The sequence below is a fragment of the Nerophis lumbriciformis genome, linkage group LG01, assembly GCF_033978685.3.
Source record: "Nerophis lumbriciformis linkage group LG01, RoL_Nlum_v2.1, whole genome shotgun sequence".
In the NCBI taxonomy this organism is placed as follows: Eukaryota; Metazoa; Chordata; class Actinopteri; order Syngnathiformes; family Syngnathidae; genus Nerophis; species Nerophis lumbriciformis.
The window spans coordinates 34,594,869-34,619,735 of NC_084548.2; the positions used below are offsets into that span (position 1 = coordinate 34,594,869).

At 39.6% G+C, this 24,867-nt stretch overlaps 1 protein-coding gene across 2 annotated transcripts in view; it reads right to left on the reverse strand.

The window, feature by feature from the left end:
- LOC133619211 (ELKS/RAB6-interacting/CAST family member 2) overlaps positions 1 to 24,867 on the reverse strand; it is a 432,577-nt gene that overhangs the window by 105,935 nt on the left and 301,775 nt on the right. For both annotated transcript variants that reach the window (XM_061980157.1, XM_061980149.1), the window contains one exon: positions 9,915 to 10,076. In XM_061980157.1, the coding sequence (XP_061836141.1) occupies positions 9,915 to 10,076 (162 nt within the window). The remainder of the gene's footprint in view (positions 1 to 9,914; positions 10,077 to 24,867) is intronic.

Here is a 24,867-nt window from a genome sequence, read left to right on the forward strand (position 1 = left end):
TCGCTCCTTCGGGGCTTTTTCGTAACCTTGGAGGTCAAAGAGCAGATATGAGGAAAAGCCACATGTTGATAGGCTGACCTCTGTCAAGACGGTCTGTTGTTTTTAAAGTGTGTATGCCTGACACAAAAGGAAGCACTAAAGGTTAACAACTTGATATTCAGGTGTGTCTGATGAATAGAAGAGGAAGACTACAGTGTATAATAAAGTTGGTTCCTAATTGCTGTCCTGTTAAAATCATATATGTCTCCAAATGGTGCAACAGCTAGTTGAAGAAAATGTCAAAGGTATCACCTCGGTAGTTTTTGCAGTTTTTTTATCGAACAATTTGCATTAATGATAACCCAGCGCAGTTGTCATATATTATACACTGAGCGGAAATATAAACACAACATTTTTGTTTTTGCTCCCACTTTTCATGAGTTGAACTCAGATATATAAAACTTTTACTGTCTAAACAAAATACATATTCCTCTTAAATATTGTTCACAAACCTGTCTAAATGTGTGTCAGTGAGCACTTCTTCTTTGCCAAGATAATCCATCCCACCTCACAGATGATTAAACAGCATGATTATTGCACAGGTGTGCCTTAGGCTGCCTACAATAAAAGGCCACTCTGAAATATGCAGTTTTGCTTTATTGGAGTCTGGGGGGGCTCAGTCAGTATCTGGTGTGACCACCATTTGCCTCACATAGTGCAACACATCTCCCTTGCATTAAGTTGATCAGGTTGTTGATTGTGCCCTGTGGAATGTTGGTCTCCTCCTCTTCAATGGCTGCACAAAGATGCTGGATATTGGCAGTAACTGCCGATCCACACCACCCAAACATGCTCAATGGGTGCAATATCCGGTGAGTATGCTGGCCATGCAAGAACTGGGATATTTTCAGCTTCTAGGAATTGTGTACACATACTCGCAACATGGGGCCGTGCAGTCATGCTGCTACATGAGGTGATAGTCTCAGGTGAATGACACAACAACGGGCCTCAGGATAACGGTATATCTGTGCATTCCAAAATACCATCAATAAAATGCACTTGCGTTCTTTGTCCATATGATACGCCTGCCCATACCATAACCCCACCCCCTCCATGGGCCACTCGATTCACAACATTGACACCAGCAAACCGCTCTCCCACACGACACCACACACATTGTCTGCCATCTACTCTTAATAGTGAAAATCGGGATTCAATCTTGAAAAGAACACCTCTCCAACCTGCCAAACGCCATTGAATGTGAGCATTTGCCGACTCAAGTCGGTTACGACGACGAACTGCAGTTAGGTCGAGACCCCGATGAGGACGACAAGCATGCAGATGAGCTTCCCTGAGACGGTTTCTCACAGTTTGTGAAGGAATTATTTGGTTATGCAAACCAATTGTTGCAGCAGCTGTCCGGGTGGCTGGTCTCAGACGATCATGAAGGTGCACCTGCTGGATGTGAGGTGGGATGGATTATCTTGGCAAAGAAGTAATGCTCACTCACACAGATTCAGACAGATTTGTGAACAATATTTGAAAGGCATAGGGCTTTTGTGTATATAGTAAACGTTTTAGAACTGAGTTCAAATCATGAAAAATGGTAGCAAAAACAAAAGTGTTGCAATTTTATTTTTGTTCAGTGTACTCACCGAACAAAATGTAGTCAATTGTAACAAATTATCGTTACCTTTCAGATATTTCCTGCATTATTAAGACCTTTCTGACAGTGTCACAGTTGTTTTTACAAATAACTACTGTTTCAGAAGTACAATACCATTAACACTTAGACAGTAAAGTGTTGCAAAGCCATACTGCAGGAAAAATATACATAAGTACAAATGAAAGGTGTGTAATGATAATAAACATCCCCTGATGTCAGATTTAACAGTTTTTACAGGACCTGCAGTTCATGGAGTAAAGCACAGACTAAGGGGCTTGATTGCATTATTAAAGTGAGTAACCTAAAGTACAAAAATAACATGATCACATGACAGGAATTTAAATTCCCATATTATAAAATGGACCTCATTTGGCTTTGTTTTTTTTTTACACTACATCTCATGTGAGCCTTTGAGACACATGAAGCAAAGCATTGTAACAATCAACAGTCACACAAGTCACACAGCCTTCAATATGACACATGAGAATGGGTTCCATTACCGTAGAGCAGTGTTTTTCAACCACTGTGCCGCGGCACACTGGTGTGCTGTGAGATGCAGTCTAGTGTGCCGTGGTAGATTGTCATGACACCTATTTGGGTTAAAAATATTTTTTGCAAACCAGTAATCATAATCCGCAAATAATGTGCTGTTGTTGAGTGTCTGTGCTGTCTAGAGCTCGGCAGAGTAACCGTGTAATACTCTTAAACATCAGTAGGTGGTATCAGGTAGCTAATTGCTTTGTCAATATGCCGACGACAGCGGGAGGCAGAGTGCAGGTCAAAAGGTATCTAAAGATTAAACCAAAAATAAACAGAAGGCGAGTGCCGCTAAGAAAAGTCATTGAAGCTTAGGGATGGCTATGCAGAATGAAACTAAAACTGAACTGGCTACAAAGTAAACACAAACGCTGGAGAACAGCAAAGACTTACAGCGTGTGGAGCAGAGAAGGCATCCACAAAGTGCATCTGTACATGACATGACAATCAACAATGTCCACACAAAGAAGGATAAAATCAACTGAAATAGTCTGGATTGCTAAAACAAAGTGGGTGCTGAGAATAGCGCTCACAAAACAGGAAAAGCCACCAAAATAGGAGCGGAAGACAAGAACTAAAACACTAGACACAGGAAAACACAAAAAAAGTCTGAATAAGTTGCGGCGTGATGTGACAGGTCGTGACAGTACACCTACTTTGAGACAAGAGCTATAGTGATGCATGCTTGGTTATGGTTTGAATTCATATCCAACAATTGCCAGAACAACTTTTTACTGTCAGTATCGGCTGCTGAGATTCATTTTTTAATGTTTTCTGCTGTTGGTGTGCCTCTGCATTTTTTCAATGAAAAAAAATCTGCCTTGGCTCAAAAAAGGTTGAAACACACTGCCGTAGAGGTTGCACCCAGAAAAAAAAAATACTGCGTGAAAAATCTGGGGGCAGAAAATACAGTTTTGACAGAAAGAGAAGTAGGAAGAAATGTTGAGCATGCATTTTCCGGTAATCAAACAATACATTTTAAGTGGGAAGGGGATGCTACCCAGAAGCCCTATCATTCAAAAATGACATCAGTTTAGAAATTGTCCTCTAATTGAATACACAACCAAGGGATAAACTCCACAGAATTAATATCAACATTTAAGGGCAACTGCACTTTTTAAAAAAACCTGTTTTTCCTTATGAGAAACAACATGTGTCTTTTTTAAATGCAGTCTAACTTATAAATAAACGTGAATAAAAGTTTGCTTACAATGGAGCCAATGGAAGCCATGACATCATTGCGTCTATTCCGACCATAAAACCAAATAAATAACCACCCAAAAAGTGCCAACAATACTCCATTTACATGTTGTGACCTGCATATTAACAATATTGTTATTGTAAGCGCTAACGTTAAGGACCAATTTTAAGTGGCGAATTGTCCCACAGAGGGAACTTCTTTATGCTGCTGTATTGACATCATGAGCTGCTTTCTCACCTTGTAGATCAGGGACATTTATTCTAGATCATATATCATGCCCCTCACTTGTATAGTAAAATGATGTGGACATAAACTGAGAAAATGGTACACTTTGACAGCAAACTTGCACCTGGAAATGGCAAAAAAGACCTGAAAAGATCTTTGTTCCAACCCCCCCATTTCTTCCCGGGGATAATGAGTCATTATTCATCTAAACGGGAATATATGGACATCCTAACAGTTTGCATCATAGTGACAGCATGTAGTGTACAGTAAGTGATGTTGTATTATGTTTGTTGGCTCTCATTAATTCTGCAGTGAGGAGTAATCAGTGATGAGGTCAAAGGAAAAAGCAAACGTTGTGATTTGTCTATGAAATTATTGCGCCGTTTTATGCTTAAAATTAGCAAAATACTTAAATATTACGTTATTATGAATGTGCCTGTTACTACATTACATATATACTTACATTATGTATATAAAACCTTGATGGAGGTGTTTAGATGTTTTCTGAAGCGCTCTATAAGTAGAATAGAGGGATGCCCATAGGCTCCATTGTAAGCAAACTTTTGCTCACATTTATTTACTAGTTAGAATGCATACAAAAAGAAAACTTGTGTTGTTGTCTTATAAAAGGATTGTGAATGATATGCAATATTCCTAAAAAAAGTCAATTCTCCTTTAAGAGGCGAGCTCTTGGTTATTGTTATGATGTATTTGATTCACACATGTTTAACAAGTTCCATTAGGGGCATTATGGTTATACTTCTACAGTTCAACATGTCTGAAAAGGAGAAGGAAGAAGCAAAGCTTATATTAAATACTACCCCTTCTCATTACTTTTACTGATTGTGTAATGCCACCAATGTGTTTAGATTAAGCTTACTTCCTGTCTAAAAGAAAGGAAGGTGTTGGGAAATAAATTGAGGCTCAATATGGATACTGCTTGTAGATTGTAAACGTTGACTTAATGGTACGCTTCATTTTTTATCCCCACTACTTAAGATATATATAAAGTATAACTTCACTTATTGATAATAGTCAACAAATGTTATGCAATAATGTAATATTGTGAAATCTATTAAAATTGTATATTCTTCTTCTTCTTCTTGTTTTATGGTGGGGTACTCAATGTTTAAGGTGCATTACCACCACCTGATTGTGAGTTGTGTCTTTTATTTCCTTAGAATGGAGATAATGTTATATTCATTTTTTGCCCAGTTCCTTGATGTCTTTGACAACAAAAACTTGGGCTTCTTCCTGTCCTCCATTTTGATGTGTTCTTGATGTAGATTTTACAGTTGGCATTTCAAGTGCCTTAAATTTTGTACGAGTTCCTTAAGTCGCGTGCCTTCTTGGCGATGTTAGCGTTGCGTTTTTTCAGATTGATGTAGAACAGGGGTCTTAAACTCAATTTACCTGGGGGCCACTGGATGCAGGAACTGGGTGAGGCTGGGCCGCAAGATAAGATTTCTTAAAAAAATCTAACATGCACTTTTTAATGAATTCACCTTCTTTGAATGGCTATCCCGTCCTAGCAACATACTTGCCAACCCTCCCGATTTTTCCGGGAGACTCACAAATTTCAGTGTCCCTCCCAAAAATCTTCCGGGGCGACCATTCTCCCGAATTTGTGCCGATTTTCACCCGGACAACAATATTAAGGGTGTGTCGTGATGGCACTGCCTTTAACGTCCTCTACAACCTGTCGTCGCGTCCGCTTTTTCACCATACAAACAGCGTGCCCGCCCAGTCACAAGACATACTTGGTCAACAGCCATACAGGTCACACTGAGGGTGGCCATATAAGCAACTTTATCACTGTTACAAATATGCGCCACACTGTGAACCCACACCAAACAAGAATGACAAACACATTTCGGGAGAACATCCGCACCGTAACACAACATAAACACAACAGAACAAATACCCAGAACACCTTCCAGCCCTAACTCTTCCGGGCTAGAATATACACACCAACTACCACCAAACCCCTCCCCAACCCCGCCCACCTCAACCGACGCACGGAGAGGGTGGGGGGGTGGTTTGATGTGTGGGGGGGCGGGGTTTGGTGGTAGCGGGGGTGTATATTGTATCCCAGAAGAGTTAGGGCTGCATGGGATTCTGGGTATTTGTTCTGTTGTGTTTATGTTGTGTAACGGTGCGGATGTTCTCCCGGAATGTGTTTGTCATTCTTGTTTGGTGTGGGTTCACAGTGTGGTGCACATTTGTAACAGTGTTAAACTTGTTTATACGGACACCCTCAGTGTGACCTGTGTGGCTGTTGATCAAGTATGTCTTGCAGTCACTTACGTGTGTGTACAGAAGCCAAATTCAACATGTGACTGGGCTGGCACGCTGTTTGTACATGTTGTAGAGGGCGCTAAAGGCAGTGCCATCACGGCACGCCCTTAATATTGTTGTTTAGGTGAAAATCGGCAGAGTTCGAGAGAATGGTTGCCCTGAAATTCGGGAGTCTCCCGGAAAAATCGGGAGGGTTGGCAAGTATGATGCTGTCAAGCGCCATTCATATAAAACTCGCGGGCCGCACTAACATTACATTTTCAGATTAAGGTGCGGGCCGCAAAATAACGTCTCACGGGCCGCAATTGGCCCGCGGGCCGCGTGTCTGAGACCCCTGATGTAGAAGTTTGTTCCTTTCAGTCTGACTCTCTGCCTCAGCAAAGCCACCTTGCCTTTTTTGTTGGTGAACTTTATGATGATGACAGGTGTGTTGTTATTGCTGCTAGAGATAGGAATACATGTTGTTGATGTTGTTGACATCCACATGCAGCCCTTTTGATTGCAGAATGTTGGCCACCTGTTGCACTTGTGGAGCAGCAGCACATAAAGTAAAGTTAAAGTACCAATGATAGTCACACACACACTAGGTGTGGTGAAATTTGTTCTCTGCATTTGACCTATTCCCTTGTTCACCCCCTGGGAGGTGAGGGGAGCAGTGGGCAGCAGCGGTGGTCACGCCCGGGAATAATTTTTGGTGATTTAACCCCCAATTCCAACCCTTGATGCTGAGTGCCAAGCAGGGAGGTAATGGGTCCCATTTTTATAGTCTTTGGTATGACTCGGCCGGCTGGGGTTTGAACTCACAACCTACCAATCTCAGGGTGGACACTCTAACCAGTATGTCCCCTTCTTCTGTTATCAGCTGTTCTGTCATGAGCCATACGTGTTATCTGAAGGCCAGTCGATCAAGCAGATAGACTTTTGTACTTTCTGGATCTGACATCATGATCCTAATGAAACTTCTCATCATTTTGCTTCTTAAAAATATTTACTTTCTCTTCTAGTCTGATAATTGTATTTCAAGTCCAATGTTTGTTGACAAACAATTGTAATATCATCACAAAGTGGTGCAATAATCTTCCTCACATCCTTATCCTAAAAGCCTTTTTTCTGCCCGTATTGTTGCAGTTAAAAGGATTTGAATCTCTTAGGTCAGTGATGGTTAGCTTGTCTTGGTAGCGATTGTCGGCAATCTTTTTTGAGGCGTTAGTTTCTTCTGCCATTTGGTATTGGAACCAGTGTTGTCACCAAGCAGATGTGGGGTTTTGGTCAAGATCTGTGGTCAGGAAAAGTTCTAATATAGTCCAAAAACTTTGAATCAATGCAGAACTCTTTTCATTGTATCATTTCAATAAAGCATCCAATGATGTATAATGGATAATTCATTTTTCTGTTTGTTTTTTACAGTAGCAGAAAGTCTGATGTGAGCTGGTGTTGAACATGGTGTGCGCAAAAGATGTAACGAGAACTACACTAAATGCTACACACACACACAAACACACACGCACACACATTTTGTTTTTTTTTGTCAAAAATGATGCAAATGTTCACATAAATGTACATCATTCAGTTGGATTTGAACTTAAATAGTTGGGTTTTTTTTTTTTACAGGGAATCCCCACTGCATGTCGAGAACTATTCATGCAATTGTTAAACATATGCAACATGTATTGGGTATTTCCTTCTTATGGAAATTCCCAGCTTTGTATCATAACATGCCAAACACATACATTCTCACACTTCATCATCATAATCTGGAATCTCCCCTAAATCATGGCTTGTGAATATGGTTGTGGTTATGGTTTTAGTCTATTTCAAACATGCATACAATTACAATATAGTTCTCATTAATTGGTAGTTAAGTTATGAGTTTGAAAAGTTTCTCAAACTTCATCATATTAGTAGATTAATTTGACTTATTTGATTGATCCATTTCATAACTGAATTCCACACACTGTTATACTGAAGGTTTTAAGTGGCATTCAATTGTCAGGTTACATTTCTGCCTAAGGTTACATTTCCCATCTTTTGTTGAGAAGAATTGTTGTACATCCTTGGGTGGCAGTTTATAGTTTGCTTTGTACATTAATTAAGCTGTTTGCGAATGCATCAAATCATTAAATTGTAATATTTTGTAATTAATTAATAAAACATTGAATGTTCTCTAAATCAAATTATTATGTCTGCCCTTTTTGTACCACAGGTAATGAATGAAGCATACTTTTGTAGTTATTGTCACAATAACTCAGATATGGTAAGAGTAGAGAATATGGAGTGATTTTTGGTGCAGAACAATTGTTCATCATTTGTTCAACAGCTTTATTCTCATTATCCTCATTTTCTATATTTTTTACATGAGATTTCCGGTTCATTTTATCATCTAATATTACACCCCTAAATTAGACTTATTTTACTTTGTCAGTGTCGTCTAATTGTATTTGTGTTTGACTTTTTCTTCTACTGTTGCCATATAACATTATTTTAGTTTTACTGAAATTTAAAGATTGTCCTTTTTTGTCAAACTATCTCTCTAATGTGTTCATTTATTCTGTAATTATTTGTAGTACCTTCTGTGTGTTCTCTCCTGAATAAAACGCAGTATATCTACTGATTTTATCATCTAATATCAAAGAAAATCTTTGAAAACAGCCTTTTCTAAATAGCAATTTTCATCTGGCAAAAAAATATCACTTTGTATAATATCAGTATGTAATTATATATATATATATATATATATATATATATATATATATATATATATATATATATATATATATATATATATATATATATTTTTTTTTTTTTTTTTTTTTTTTGTGGGGGGGGTTTGAACCTTTTGGTGTCCCACGATTCGATTCAATATCGATTCTTGGGGTCACAATTCGATTCAAAATCGATTTTTTTTTTCAATTCAACACGATTCTCGATTCAGAAACAATTTTTTTTCCTGATTCAAAACGATTCTCTATTCATTCAATACATAGATGTCTGCTGACATGCAAGCAGAGTAGTAGATTTTTGTAAAAAGCTTTTGTAATTGTAAAGGACAATGTTTTATCAACCGATTGCAATAATGTAAATTTGTTTTAACTATTAAATTAACCAATAATATGACTTATTTTATCTTTGTGAAAATATTGGACACAGTGTGTTGTCAAGCTTATGGGATGCGATGCAAGTGTAAGCCACTGTGACACTATTGTTCATTTTTTATTTTTTTTATGAATGCCTAATGGTAATGTCAATGAGGGATTTTTAATCACTGCTATGTTGAAATTGTAACTAATATTGATACTTTTGTTGATAATATTCATTTTTGTTTCACTACTTTTGGATTGTTCTGTGTCATGTTTATGTATCTTCTCAATTGCTCTGTTTATTGCAGTTCTGAGTGTTGGTGGGTCGGGTTTGGTTTTGGAATTGGATTGCATTTTTATGGTATTACTGTGTATTGTTTTGTTGGATTGATTAATTTAAAAAATAAATAAATAAATAAAAAATCGATTTTTAAAAAATGAGAATCGATTCTGAATTGCACAACGTGAGAATCGCGATTCGAATTCGAATCGATTTTTTCCCACACCCCTAATATATATATATATATATATATATATATATATATATATATATATATATATATATATATATATATATATATATATATATATATATATATATTGTGTATATATATATACACATAATAATGATATTTTATAAAACTATCAGTGTTCGTCTACATAAACATATCTGTTCAAAGGGAACCTCAATGGTACACTCTTGAATGTGCTTAAGGATTTCTGAGCTGTAAGCATTTACTTTGAAGAAGAATAGTAATGACAAAGTTTTGTGTTTTGTGCTGCCAAGTTTAACCACAACTGACTTTTGCATGGAGTGGTAAATAAACTAAAGTGTTTGAAGAAGAGAGCCAATCACAGACCAAGAACAAGTCATCTGCAATCAAATCTGAACTTTAAACGGATGTGTGTTTGCGTGGACATTCGCACTGACCTGGTCCATAGGGGGTCTGTGGTTGGCATGAGGGGGCCCTCTTGGCAGGCTTTGATGATGAACATTTGTGGCGTGCAAGCGGAGAGGATGGTGAGGATAATTTTGCGGGTGGATGCGATCTTCCTCATAATTATCAGCCATCATTTTCATTCTGCTCTGAGTCTGCAAATAAGGAAAACAAAACAATGGATGCAATATGGCGCCTTGTGTTTTTCCTAAACAATTAGTTTCTTTTGAAAAAGATGGTTATCCTGCCTGTCAAATGGAGTGGAGAATATGTTGAAAGCCTTCAAAGATGTTACATGCAGCAGTGCTGACAACACATGACAGGTGATAAATTGAGTTAAAGTGGAGTGTCTGATGGAACAACCATAAGCATGTCGAATATCATCCAAGACAAATGACAAGAAGTAAGCGTTAAATGTACCCAGAGGCCGCAGATGTTCAGACACTCGCATTTTAGATGACTTTGATTGAAATAACCCTAAAATATGTGTTGTTTTTCATGACCAAAATATACGTTTTGTGTGCTTGCTTACACATGAAAAAGAGACTGTCATTTGATTGACATTGCTACATTGATGGGAGGTGACAGCCTGTACTGGAGAACATTCTGTTGACTTATGTAAGGCCAGACTGAGTGGGTGCAGATATATTGACAGGCTCATTCTTATTCTTTCACCACTGAAAATACTTTCCATGAGGGTGAATTGCAGAGCTATGCCTACAATCCTGTTGAAGCTGAAAATGATCAGATGAATGCACATGCTGATAATCCAAAATAGTGTTTGTTTAAATTTGAGGCAGCCTTGGTAGGACGAGACAGCAAGCTCGCCGAAACAGCAACAACAGATATAAGGTAGACACTGCCTGGGGATACAGGTGTGGAGATAAGCATGAGTGCCTAATGACTAAGGAAACGAGCCAGGCAGGAACACAAAAGAGGATATGGCTCATATTAAGGAGCTTAGTAATTAGCTTCAATTGCAGAAGAGCTACTTAGATACAGCGAGGACTTTAACACTCTGGTAAGGGGGAGACAGAGAGAGAGAGAGAGAAGAGTAAAGGTTTTGGCACCAGACCAGTGGTTAGGGCGGTTATAGTGAAGTGTTACAGTAAAGTGTCCTGTCCTTCCTGACCTCAGGTGTTCAAACAAGCAGGTGTGACTGGGTGGGGCAACAGTTACAGAGAGGACACCTGTTATTTAGACATGACCAGTACTATCAAACACCAAAGACATGATGTAACTATTGTAACTGTCTTTCAAATCCCATTGCATGACAACACATACAAGCGGATGATGTGTTACAGTTCTATATGGGACGGCGTGGCGCGGTTGGGATAGTGGCCGTGCCAGCCACCTGAGGGTTCCTGGTTCGATCCCCACCCTCTACCAACTGAGTCACGTCCGTTGTGTCCTTGAGCAATACACTTCACCCTTGCTCCTGTTGGGTCGTGGTTAGGGCCTTGCATGGCAGCTCCCACCATCAGTGTGTGAATGTGTGTGTGAATGGGTGAATGTGGAAATAGTGTCAAAGCGCTTTGAGTACCTTGAAGGTAGAAATCGCTATACAAGTATAACCCATTTATATAAGCCTAGCCGATGCCTGCACAGAAACACAAGTGAAAAATATGTTTATGATGAAATAGCTTAAGCCCTTAGAGCATGGGTGTCAAACTCTGGCCCGCGGGCCAAATTTGGCCCTTGAGGCGATATCAAATTAACACTAGTGCTGGCCCGCCGATTATATTCAGCGGCGGTGCCGTGGTAACACCGCATTCACCGCTAGTTCTCATACTTGCCAGGCCTCCTGGGAAACTCTCAAATTTCAGTGCCCCTCCCAAAAATCGTCACGTCCGCTTTTCACTCAGTCCAAGAATGCTGGCCCAGTCACATTAAATGTGCGGTTTCAGCATGCACACACACGTGAATGCAATGCATACTTGGCCAACAGTGATACAGGTTACACTGACGTATAAATAACTTTAACACTGGTAGAAATATGCGCCACACTGTGAATCCACACCAAACAAGAATGACAAACACATTTCGGGAGCACATCCGCACCGTAACACAACATAAACACAACAGAACAAATACCCAGAATCCCATGCAGCCCTAACTCTTCCGGGCTGCAATATACACCCCTGCTACCACCAAACCCCGCCCCCCAACCCCGCCCACCTCAACCGATGCAGGAAGGGGTTGGTTTATTCATTGTTATATTATTTTCTAATTTATTAGCCTGTGGAAAAAGTTAATGTTGATATTTACCTCAGAAGGCTGCAAATAGAAAAGAGGCATTACATTTGTATTTAAATTGTATTTGATATGCCATTGATATTTTTCAATTATTATTATTATTATTTGAAACTCGATTTTGCATGTCACTATAAAGTTATACAAGCCTTGCTTGTTCAATATTCAATGCAAAACTTGTTTGTGTCCCTATTAAAAGGTTAATTTGTTCAACCTTGGCCCGCGGCTTTGTTCAGTTTAAAATTTTGGCCCACTCTGTATTTGAGTTTGACACCCCTGCCTTAGAAACACTTGTGATTAAGGGCTATAAAAATAAATGTTGATTGACATAGCTTTGTCGAATACAGGAAATAAGACCATACTGAAATGGCACTTTACCAAAGATCAACAGTCCTAACCATACAGTATTAGGAAAATGAAAAAAAATATTTATGAGTTGTCTATAGATAGAGAGTTATCATTCATCCAAGTCATTGTATTAGCAAAGCATTCAATCCATCAAAACTGGACTGTTCAGTTTGTCTTAGAAGATGTTTGCCTCTCATCTGAGCAGGCTTCATCAGGTCATGCTCATAGACATAGATTGGTCAGATGGAGGTTTTATAAGAATCCTATTGATGGTGAATGATACACAGCACAAAGTGTCTAAAAGGAGATTAAATTGCATTCAACGTCAAACCACTATCTTGCAGAAGGCGGGTGAGATTCTTCAATTTGGTGTCTTTCTTTGTCAGTTATCTATCAGTCCAAGTTTTTCTTTTAAGGATTTTTAAGAAGAGTCCAACATTCCTCCTCCTATCACCAGATTGAGAACAGCTGGTAAGACAAAGACACCATAAAATAAAATGAATCTTTTTTGTGTGGCCTGACCCATTCACCTGTGGCTGTGTAGTTTACTGGAACAGATTAACTCAAATGCGAACACGTGCTCTACTCTTATTTACTGTATGTGTTCATCAAACGTATAAAAAAAATAGATGCAGATGAGTAAAATGTGGTGGATTATATGTTCCAATCAAACATAATTAGTGGTCTAACAGAGTAAACTGATCAGCATTGGCCTCCAGTCCTGTAGACTGGGAAGCCTGAAACAGACACAGGTGGCACCGCTGAAAGGATAGATCTAAGTAAAATGGAGTCAGAGAGTGTAGATCAGAAAAATATGTTATTGTTGGAGATGCCCCCTAAAGACATCAATATCTCTTACCACAACATATTTTCCTGTGCTGTTTGTGTATGTGCGTGTCTGCATGTGTATCAAAAGTGCAGCTGCTGGTGTAAACCAGCCGCTGATGGTTTCTCTATGCAGCTCACAGCTGCATCCAAAGCTCAGTTCAAGCTTTGTCTAAATCATGAGCTTATCAGGATTGGAGCAGAACTGTATTTACACATGTGGATACTTAAAAAGGACCTAGACGGACTAGGCAGCCGAGGAAAGTCGGTGACGTATTCATAGTGCTTTGTACAATATTTATTGAATGAGGTTGGCAGGCACATTTGTGCGTCATGTGAATGTTTGTGCACGCATGCAACGCAGCTCAATATTAAAAAATGTTTCACAGTAAGAGGGATGTAAATTGTTAGGATTTTATCAAGACCCATACAAATATCGATGTTCCTTGTCGATGCCATTATTCATCGGTGCTATATATGGTTTGTGTAAATAAAGATGTGAAAACATGCATTTTTATTAGCACAAGAGGTTGTATATCACCAACATGATGTAACATCTCACAGCAGGGAAGTGTTTTATCAACACTTGTTTTTTTTAACTCTTGAACAAGTCAACTATGTTTGCAGTGCAAAGTTTAATGCTCTTGTTATGTTTTGTAAAGACCACACATTTCCATCACTGTTTTTCCATTGATTATAATTACACTCCACTGGAAATAATATTTGTGTATGGCATTAATGTGCACAGCACAGACATTGTACATGATTTATTATATAAGATATATTTTATAAATCAATACAATCAATTATTATTATTGTGGATTTAAGCAAGGTGTGTTTTGATGCCACACAAACGCGGCACGATGTGTGCGACCGACTACAGACCTGTCAGCAGATGATATCTTTCCTCTGAGCAAATTTAATGGATTATTATATTACTTTAAATGTTCACTTTTTTGAGTGGATTAATATTGACCTGTGGATTTCTGGATTGCTACAAGGATGGTTGATGAAACGTTGTAGCGTCAGGTAAGTAAAGCGCGTTCACTTTAAACTGACACAAATTGTTATTAGCGTGCGTGACCTTGAGGAGGAAATATTGTTGTGTTACAAGCTTTTGTGTGGTGTTTCTTCCTTAATTGTGATTATTTCAATCTGAATATCAGATCCTGGGGCTAGGCGATATGGCAAAAAAATGTTTTTCATATCATCCAATCTCGATTAATACCACAATTTTTTAGATTGTTTTTAACCTGTCAATTTTAAACCATATGTACTAAAAACCAAATAAACTAGGGGTTAGTTCAACATTTTAACATTCTGATTAAATAAAAAATGAAAATTAAATAAGAAAAAGCGCAACAACACAACAATGTGCCAATACATTTGAGTTTACATGTTTTCAAGTAAAATAAAGCATACACAAGGATGCATGAGCTATTCAACACTGGTGGTCCAACTATAGTATTAGAAGCTGTCAAGTTATCATTAACTTACCAATGAAGATCTGTGGTCTTATCCACATCTTCCTAGAATTGGCAGTGTTTTAGGGTTAGTTGCTACTAGTCATCAACATTGCAAAATAAATATATAATCTGGCAGGTAGAAGTCATTTGGGTGTGTTTTGGAGTTAGTTTCGTAGTTTGAGGTGTCTGCGTCTCTCGGAAGTCTCTCGGAAGGAGGCACAGAGATAGTCCGAGAAGGGCGCAGGGCTGCTGGCTAGAGTGCTGGGCCCTGGCTGGCCAGGCTCCATGGAAGTGAGTGTTTGTCAAGTAAACATAATTTCCCCTTTTCCTTACAATAACAGCATCTCAGTCACTTTACGCCAATTTCCGCGATTTTCAGCATTTAGATTCTGTTTTTAGCGAACGCTTCTGTTTAGTTCCGCATACCTAGGTAGGGCGGTAAAAGGTCAACTCTGATTGGGTGTACCGCCATGTTTGATCAAGCTTTTTTTGCATTGCAGTGACTGCGGCACCTGAATGAATGTGACAGTTCGCGCCTGTCACAATTACAAAGGTCACCTGGTTAAAAAAAATCCCAAAACGATTGCTGTATCATTAGCCCAGAATTTTAACAGTCCTCTTGGACCGACCTAATTAGGAACAAGTACTCTGTATACATCCATAGGCTCTCCATAAGCAGACTGATTGTATTACACAGGTTCCTGCCCATGGCACACCTTTGAGAACACAACATGCATCTCTCCACTGCGGAGGAAGGGATAGATGTTTAAGTTTATCTGTAAGGTACAAGAGGGGAGACATCTTTAGAAAATGACATACCTATGAGAAATACACATGTATCTTTTCTCCACATCAAAGCATTGCTGGTGCTGGGCCATCCCTCACAAGGATGGGACTAGTGACTGAATTTACAAATGGGGACATGTTTGTTCAGACTCTGTTGATGAAGTCTAAACACCAGACTTTTCATGTGTGTACAAGTTAGTGTAAATCTAAAACTGGATGTTTGCGAAAACAGCTTATCTTTGACTGCTTAAACTGAGACACATAACCCACACACACATGCTCAAACACACACACACACACACACAACATGGTTGATGGGGAGGTCGACAGGGCGCAGCTATCTGTAAATCTATCTGCTGCTCCAGATCATTTTTCTCCTAAGAGACCCTGAGTCCCATAATTCTTTGGCATTTCCTGGTCAGAGGCTGTTGATGACCTGGGGTGGGCAACCTATCCTATTGGTGTGTGAATGGGTCTGAAGACAGCCAGTAATGGGTCTGTCATGCTGGGAAACCTCATGCGAGTTCATGAAAGGAAGCCTAATAGTGTATGAACTATCTACAGGAATTACTTACCTTGCAGCTTCCATAACATTAATGGATTTTTTTCATAATTTTTTTTATCCCGCCCAGCTACTCAGGCAAATTATATTGTTGATGTAGATGCCCATATTTGCTGTACAGAATTACTTTACAAAAGAGATGTGTGGGATACCGGATGGATTGATATTATTGTTTGGCACAGCCGGACCGGAGCAGGAGGGGATAGGGAAAGAAGATTGCGGGGACAAGAGTGGGATAAGACAGAGGGACAACAATAACAATAACGACTAAGACAACAACAACAGAACAGCATCAGAAATATGCTATGTACAAATATGATACGAAAAGTGATAGCAAAGAAGCATTTAGTGAAGTATGATGATCGCTTCCTGTTTCACACGTCACTTCCTGTTCGCGCATGTCTGACTGACTGTTTTTGACGTGGGGCTGCGGTGTTTGACGATCACCTTGTGCAAAACCAGCACATCTGTTTTAAACTTTTTTGTACTTTTTTGTGCTTTTTTGTGCCGTGACACTTGCAGTTTGTGTCGATCGGTGCTGCGGGCTAGCGCGCCGAAGCCGGCTAGCATTGGCAGCCGGAGATACGGAGGTGGGATTTATTTATTTTTTGTTCTTCTGTTGCTGGATGCGTCGGCATATAGACCATCAGAATGCCTCCACCAAGGAAAAGCCCGACATCGGAGGAGTTCGAGGAGATGAGGCTTGCGCTCCACTCCCAATGCGGCGATGTGACTGCGGTAAGAGAGCACCAGGAGCAGCTTCTTGGCCTACTGGAAGAGATGAAGCAGCTACGTCTCCAGAACGTGGAGAAGGACCGGCGCATTGTGGATCTGGAGCGGCAAGTGGACGAACTGGAGCAATACTCCCGCATGAATGATGTGGTCATCACCGGCATCAAGATCAAGCCTAGCTCCTATGCGCGTGCAGTGGCCGCAGACAGCTGGGAGCCCAGCGAGCAGGAGATACAGTCGGTGGAGCAGCAGGTGGCTTCCTATCTCCAGAGCAGGGGGGTAGAGATGGACCTGGAGCACATCGAGGCTTGTCACCCACTGCCCATGAGGAACCAGAGACCACCAGCTGTCGTCATGAGATTCACAAACAGGAAAAAGAAAATCGCACTAATGAGGCAAGGACGCAAACTGAAAGGTACAGATATTTTCATAAATGAACACTTGACAAAGAAAAATGCTGACATCGCAAGGATCGCACGACAACTTAAAAGGCAAAGCAAGATTCAACAAACCTGGGTAACGAACTGTAAGATCTTCATCAAATTAAATGGGACACCGGAGGAAACAAAAGTCTTCGTGGTGAGGAACATAGAAGATCTTGATAAGTATTAACATTGATGCAGTACTTGGTATCAATATAGCTTTGTGACTTCTACATCATCTCAATGCTACCCACACCAAGAACACAGACCACACCAAGTATTAACATGGACATGTTACAGAAGATCTTACAACATCAACAAAAAGAACTGGACATGTGTAAGTATCAAGAGCACGCCACAACAGAGACTGATATGGAGATAGACCCTGATAATAATTTTTTCTCTACGATTGTAAAAAACTGTAATTATTTTACCTGTGAACAATATGAAAACAGTGTAAAATCAGAAGATAGTCTGTCAATAATACATTTCAATAGTCGAAGCATGTACACTAACTTTGAGGCTATCAAGGATTGCTTGAAAGAATTTAGTCATCCATTTACCATTATTGCAATTACTGAAACCTGGTTCAACAATGATAAAGGTATTGATTTTAGTCTGAATGACTATGAATTAAGATACATAAACAGAATAAATAAAACAGGATGAGGGGCCGCATTGTACATTCATAAATCTGTTACATTTAAAGTTTTAACAAACATGACCATAGCACTTGATGGATTATTTGAATGTTTAACAGTGGAAATCCTAAATGACAAAAAGACAAATATCTTCATGAGCTGTGTATATCGGGCACCTGGTTCGAGCATAGAAACTTTCAATGAGTGGATGGGTAAACTATTTTACTCTGTGAACCATAAAACCATATTTATCTGTGGTGATTTTAACATTGATTTGTTAAACTCAACCAAGCAAAAACATGTTGATGACTTCATTGACACAATGTAAAGCTTGTCTCTATATCCAACCATAACCAAACCAAGCAGAATAACAACACATTGTGCCACAATCATCGACAACATTTTTACTAACATTATGGGAAATCAAGTCACCAGTGGCCTATTTATATGTGATATCACTGACCATTTACCTGTTTTTACTTTATATGACTGTCATCTCAAGAAAACCAAAGACACTATGGCAAAAATCTCTAAACGAATGACAACTGAGGAAACAATCTGTGCCCTAAACAATAGTTTAGCAGTTCAGGATTGGACTTCAGTATACAGAGAACCAAATGTGGACAGTGCTTATTGTAATTTTTTAGACATCTTTACTTCCCTGCATAATAAACATTGCCCCGTGAAAGAATATTTTATAAAAGGAAAAAATAAAAAATAGCCCTTGGATCACAAAAGGGATAATCAATGCCTGTTAAAAGAAAAACAATCTCTACAAACTTTTCATCAAAATAAAAACAAAAGAAGTCGAACAACGATACAAGAAGTACACAAATAAATTAACTGATATTGTAAGAACAAGCAAACGGTTATATTATAAAAAGAACAAAACTATATGAAAACAAAAACAATGTAAAAGGAACTTGGGATGTTTTGAATAGTCTAATCAAACAAGGATATTCAAAGTTGACATATCCTGATTACTTTATTGATGAAAACGGTGAAGATTATAACATGAGTAATGTAGTGAATAAGTTCAATAGTTTTTTGTAAATGTTGATCCTAAATTGGCTATTGATATCCCAGACAATGGAGTTACAAAATCAACTATTGAACAGAATTCTTCCTCATTCTTCCTCTCAGCTACAAATGAGCAGCAAGTGACAAACATTGTGCGGAAGTGTTAAAAGTAAGTGCTCCACTGACTGCCATGATATCGACATGATATTGGTTCAAAAAGTTATACTGAATATTGTAAAACCCTTAACTTATATACGTATGTAACCTATCATTTCAGACTGGCTGCTTTCCAGGTCAAATGAAAATAGCCAAGGTAACTCCGCTCTTCAAAAGTGACTGCAAACACGCTTTCACCAATTACAGACCAATCTCTCTTTTGCCTCAGTTCTCAAAAATCTTAGAGAAACTATTTAACTCTCAACTTGAATCTTTTCTTGAGAAGCATCATATAATCAATGACGTCAGTATGGCTTTAGGTCCAAACGAACAACCTCAATGGCGATAACTGAAGCCATTGAAGAAATTACTAATGCACTGGAGCATAAAAGATATGCAGTTGGTATTTTTATTGATCTAAAGAAAGCCTTTGATACCATTAATCATTCAATTCTACTAGATACAATGGGAAGATATGGAATTAGGGGGCTGGCTGGTGACTGGTTAAAAAGTTATTTCACAGGGAGGGTACAGTTTGTAAAAATGGGTCAATTTTTATCTGATACTTTTGGCATTGCTTGTGGTGTCCCCCAAGGGTCCGTGTTGGTGCCAAAACTGTTTAATGTATATATTAATGATATGTTCAATACATCCAAAGTACTGAAATTCATACTATTTGCAGTTGACACAAATATATTCTACAGTAGTGATGACTATAATGAGCTCATAAATACAGTAAACACAGAACTAAACATAGTAAAAAAAAATGGATGGACACAAATAAATTATCTTTGAATAATAAGATAGTGATGTTTGGAAATCGCAACATAACGTCTGAATAGAAAATAAGTATTGATGGTACCCAAAATGAAATCGTAATTGAGAATACATTTTTGGGAGTAATAATTGATAGTAAACTATCATGGAAACCTCATGTCAGACACATTAAAACAAAAATCTCCAAAAGCCTCTCAATTATAAACAAAGCAAAACTATACCTCAATGAAAATGCACGCCGTACTCTATACTGCACCGTGGTACTGCCATACCTTACATACTGTGTTGAAGTATGGGGGAATACTTACCACAACACAATTCATCCTCTGATCATATTACAGAAAAGCGCAGTGCGGATCATTCACAACGTTGTTTATTTAGAACATACTCATAATCTGTTTATGCAATCAAAGTTGCTCAAATTTGATGACCTTGTTAAATATAATACATTAATAATCTTATGTAAAGCATTAAACAAATTATTGCCGCCTAATCTACAAGATTTTTTATAAGACGAGTGCAGGCTCATAACTTGAGAGGCTTTGGATATTTCTTATTGCCGAGAGCTCAAACCACTCGTTTTTGTGTGTCTGTATGGGGAGTAAAACTATGGAACAAACTGGACTTACAACACAAGTAATGCCAAACTATTAATTGATTTAAACTATTATACAAACATGGGGTCTGGTTCAAATATAGAGATGAAGGTCTTTGATTTGACCTGCTGCTGTACTCTGTCTCAAAGTGTTAACATGTGCTCAATGTTTCCTTACCATTATTGTCTATTACCATTATTGCTTATTGTCTATTACCATTGTTGGTATATTCATTATTCCTACATTGTTATTACAAATTATTGTTACAGTGTAATAAATATTGTTACCTGTGGTAATGCCACTATGATACAACATCTGTATTATAATCCTTGAACAAAGTAAGAGTGAAACTCATGTGAATAATCACTGAATGGAGAACTGGGGGTGGGATTAAATAAGTTATCTTCTTCCCACTCCCTTTCAGGCAAAACTGGACAATCATGCATTACATACTATACATTACCTTTTGCACTAAATTAATTTATATTATTATGTGTTGTCAACGTTGTACGTTTTTATGTCATTGCCTGAAATAAATAAATAAATGCAAATGTGAAAAAAAAAAAGAAAAAAGGAAAATTAAGTTAATATTAATAACACAGAAATGACAATAGACATTATTACACTACAAATGGAGCAATAAAAATACCAATAGAAATAGCAGTATTGATAATGAATAATAATAACAATTACCTCTATTATCAACAATACAGTTGTTCAAATGCAACAATACATATATATATAATGATTACTTGAAATACAAAATAAAGCAGATCAATGGAGGGGAAAAAAGAGAAGCGAACTGTATTAACCTTGAAGATTGTTATAGTTTGATAGGTTAAGCTTTGTCAGTTTGCCGTGTTTTACCCAGTTTTGCCTAGGGGAACAACGTTAATATATGTTTACGTGATTATATGCATTAAGTGTATGTATGCATATGTGCTTGTATATGATATGTACAGTATGTGTATATGTATGTTTGTACAGTGAATGTGTGTGTGTATGTATGTACTGTATTTGTGTATGTATGTGGGAGCGTAAGTACCAATGTGTGCGTGTATGTATGTATTAATGGCAGCAATCCATCCCCGGAACCCACTGTCCACCAAGAACCAGCTGATGACAGTTCCACACACAGACAACGGCACAACACTGGTCATGTAGGATGACGCGGCAGAGCGCGAGGGCAGGCCCGGGCTACAAACTGCAAGTTTGACAACAACCACAACATCGGCAACCCCCCCACAACCGGACCAAGCAGCCACGGGCGCCCACACCACAAACAAATGGCAGCAGAAACAAGGACTGCAATACTCCTGACAACCAGCACCACTCGATCAAATCAAAGCTACCGAGAAACCGCGACCAACAACCACACGCCAATAGGACCATGGAGACCAGCCAGCGCCAGCTTGCCAGTCAACCCAAAATCCAACACGCAAACAAGAGACATCAACACTTAGCCCAATAAAAGACTGCACAAATACACCACCGCCCAAACAACCAAGACACAGCACCCACATCAAACAGGAGGGCTGCGCTTCCCCTGCATCAAGCCACCGACACAAACCCCACAATGCGAGGCCAGAGCAGACGGCTACAGACCCCGCCCAACAGGAAGTGAAACTGCGCAATACCACACAAACCGGAAGTGAAGACAACTGATCACCCAATCCACCTACATTAAAAAAAACTAACCTAACCCTAACCTATCCCATAACCCCAGAGGGTCGTTGGGGCACCCCAGATGATCTGTTGACCAGCTCTCTCCATCCCTCTCTGTCCTCAGCAGCTCTCATTGCCTCAGTGAGTTTCAGGTGAGTCCATTCTCCGATGTTATCTTCCCATATTTTCTTTTGTCTCCCTCGTCTCCTGCCACCTTGTACGGTGCCTTGCAGGATGGTTTTTGCAAGGCCTGAGGATCGGGTGATGTGTCCGTACCACCTCAGTTTCCGCTTTATGACCGTGGTGAGCAGGTCATCATGTGGGCCGATGGCTTGGCTGATCTTTTGCCAGACTTCTTCGTTTGTGACATGTTGGGTGTAGGACATACCCATGAGTCTTCTGTAGCATCTCATCTCCATGTTCTGAATTCTCTTCTGCAGCTCTGCTGTAAGGGTCCATGTTTCGTAGGCGTCAATGAAGATCGACATTACAAGTGAGCGCTGTAATCTCACCTTTGATGCCAGACTGATGTTTGTGTCTTTCCATATGGGCTTGAGTTTTGCCAGGGCAGCAGTTGTTTGAGCACTTCTGGCAAGGACTTCCCGTTTGTATCCTTCATCGAACACGATTGCACTGAGGTACTTGAGGCTTGACAGTCCAGTGCCTGTCCATTGACTTTGATGTCTGAGCGGATACCATTGTTGTTGTTGGTCATCATTTTGTTTTTTTCAGCATGGATTTCCATTCCATAGGCTCGGGAGGTGGTATCAAGCCTTTCAACTAGACTGGCAAGTTCTCTTTCTTCTCCAGGTAGCCCATCGATATCATCTGCAAAACAGAGGTTGGTGATTGGTCTGCCTCCAATGCTGACAGTTCCTTCATGATCTGCCAGGGCATCCGTCATGATACGCTCCAGAAAGATGTTGAAGAGAATGGGAGAGAGAAGGCATCCTTGGCGCACTCCAATTGTTGTCCTGAACCAGTCTCCGAAAGCGCCGTTGTAGAGAACTGCGCTGGTAGCTTTATTGTACAGATGTTGAATGACTCTGACAAGGTTAGGACTGATGTTATATTTCCTCATGGTTGCCCACAGTGCAGCATGCCATACCCGGTCAAAGGCTTTCTTAAAGTCTACAAACACATGGTAAAGGTGTTGTTGATGCTGTAGGTGTCTCTCACAAATGATTCTCAAGTTGAAAAACAAAACACATAAATAAAATTAAACAAAAATAAAAACTTCACACCCTCAGCGAGCTCTCTGCACGGGAATGTCAGTCCACCAGACCGCAGTCCCCAGAGCCTGCGCCGGCCGAGGAGACAATGAGGGGTGCGCCGCGCCCCCAAAGCCCAACCCACTCGTGCATGTGATGTGAGAGTGTATAAGACCCCCCGAGTGTCTACTGTATAGTTACAATTAGGAGGTCAGCCATTACAGCCAACCTCCAGTCCCTATTGATGTGTGTACTGTAGTGTGAGGGAGATATGTATGCGGGTGGGGACTAATAATGCCGAGCCCCCCCAAACCCTATTCTTACATACAGTTAAAATTAAGATGTACGAGCAGGGGACTACATAAGTATGTGTGTGGGTATTCTGGTGATTGCAATTTTGAGATATCGGACATGGAGAGGCGAGTCTCGTGTAATAAAGTCTGCTTGCATGTTCTTCAAATGATTAAGAATTTTCTATTTTTTCCATGGAAATGTAAAAACAAAAAACATAAAATAAATAGAAAAGAAAAAAGAAGAGAGTGGTGGATTTGACAAGTAGTGAAATAAGTGAGATAAAAAGGAAAACAAGAAAGAAAAACAATAAACATAATGATTCTCCGAAAGAGAGAGAGAGTGGTTGGTGTTTACTTGAGTGCCATCATGATGCATTGTGAGAGAGAGAAAAAAAAGAAAAAAGAAAGAGGGTCTGAAGCATAACGGAAAAAAAAATTACAATATTTATTGTGCTGCAGATGTTAGTAACACAGCCACGGCGTGGCTTCCGGATCACGATAAAGTTGACCATTAAAAAGTGTATCCATCGCAATGACAGCGCGGCATCCTTCGGCGATAAACTTCTTACGAAGCGGGAACGGATCTGTCGAGGATCTCCTTGGGGAACTGGTCGTTAATGCTCTCAGCCCCGGCTCTTCATCTGCTCGTTCTGCTTGAAGCGTTCAAAATTTGCCACAATGGGTCTTGGCCTCCTATTCCCCGGCTTTTTGGCTCCAAACCGGTGGATAAGGTGATGTTTCTGATGGTGTCCACTGGAAGCTTGAGCTGGTGTTCCATGATGGACTTCACGGTTTCGTCAGGATCTTCCTCTGTCTTTTCCGGTATGCCCGCGAAGACCAGACCCTCATGCTTCGCGCCTGGAGGTCCAGCATCATCTCCTTCATGATCTTGTTTTCCCGGGTGAGTTGTGCCACTCCGTCGGTGCGCGATTTTACGGACTCACGAAGTGCAGCGTTCTCTTGGGAGAGAAAGACGACCTGTTGTCCAAAGTTCAAACTCTCTCGGGTGGCATGAAACTCCTTGTAGAGCACCTCGACAAGTGCGGCCATCCAAACAAATCAGCCTCATGGCGATGGAATCCAAGATATCAGCAAAGCTTGAACCCAGCTGTGACTGATAGCCAGGTGAGTCTTCCGGGGGCTTCTTTTTGATGTTAGCGTCTTTGAGGGCTTTCCAATGAAGAGACGATCGA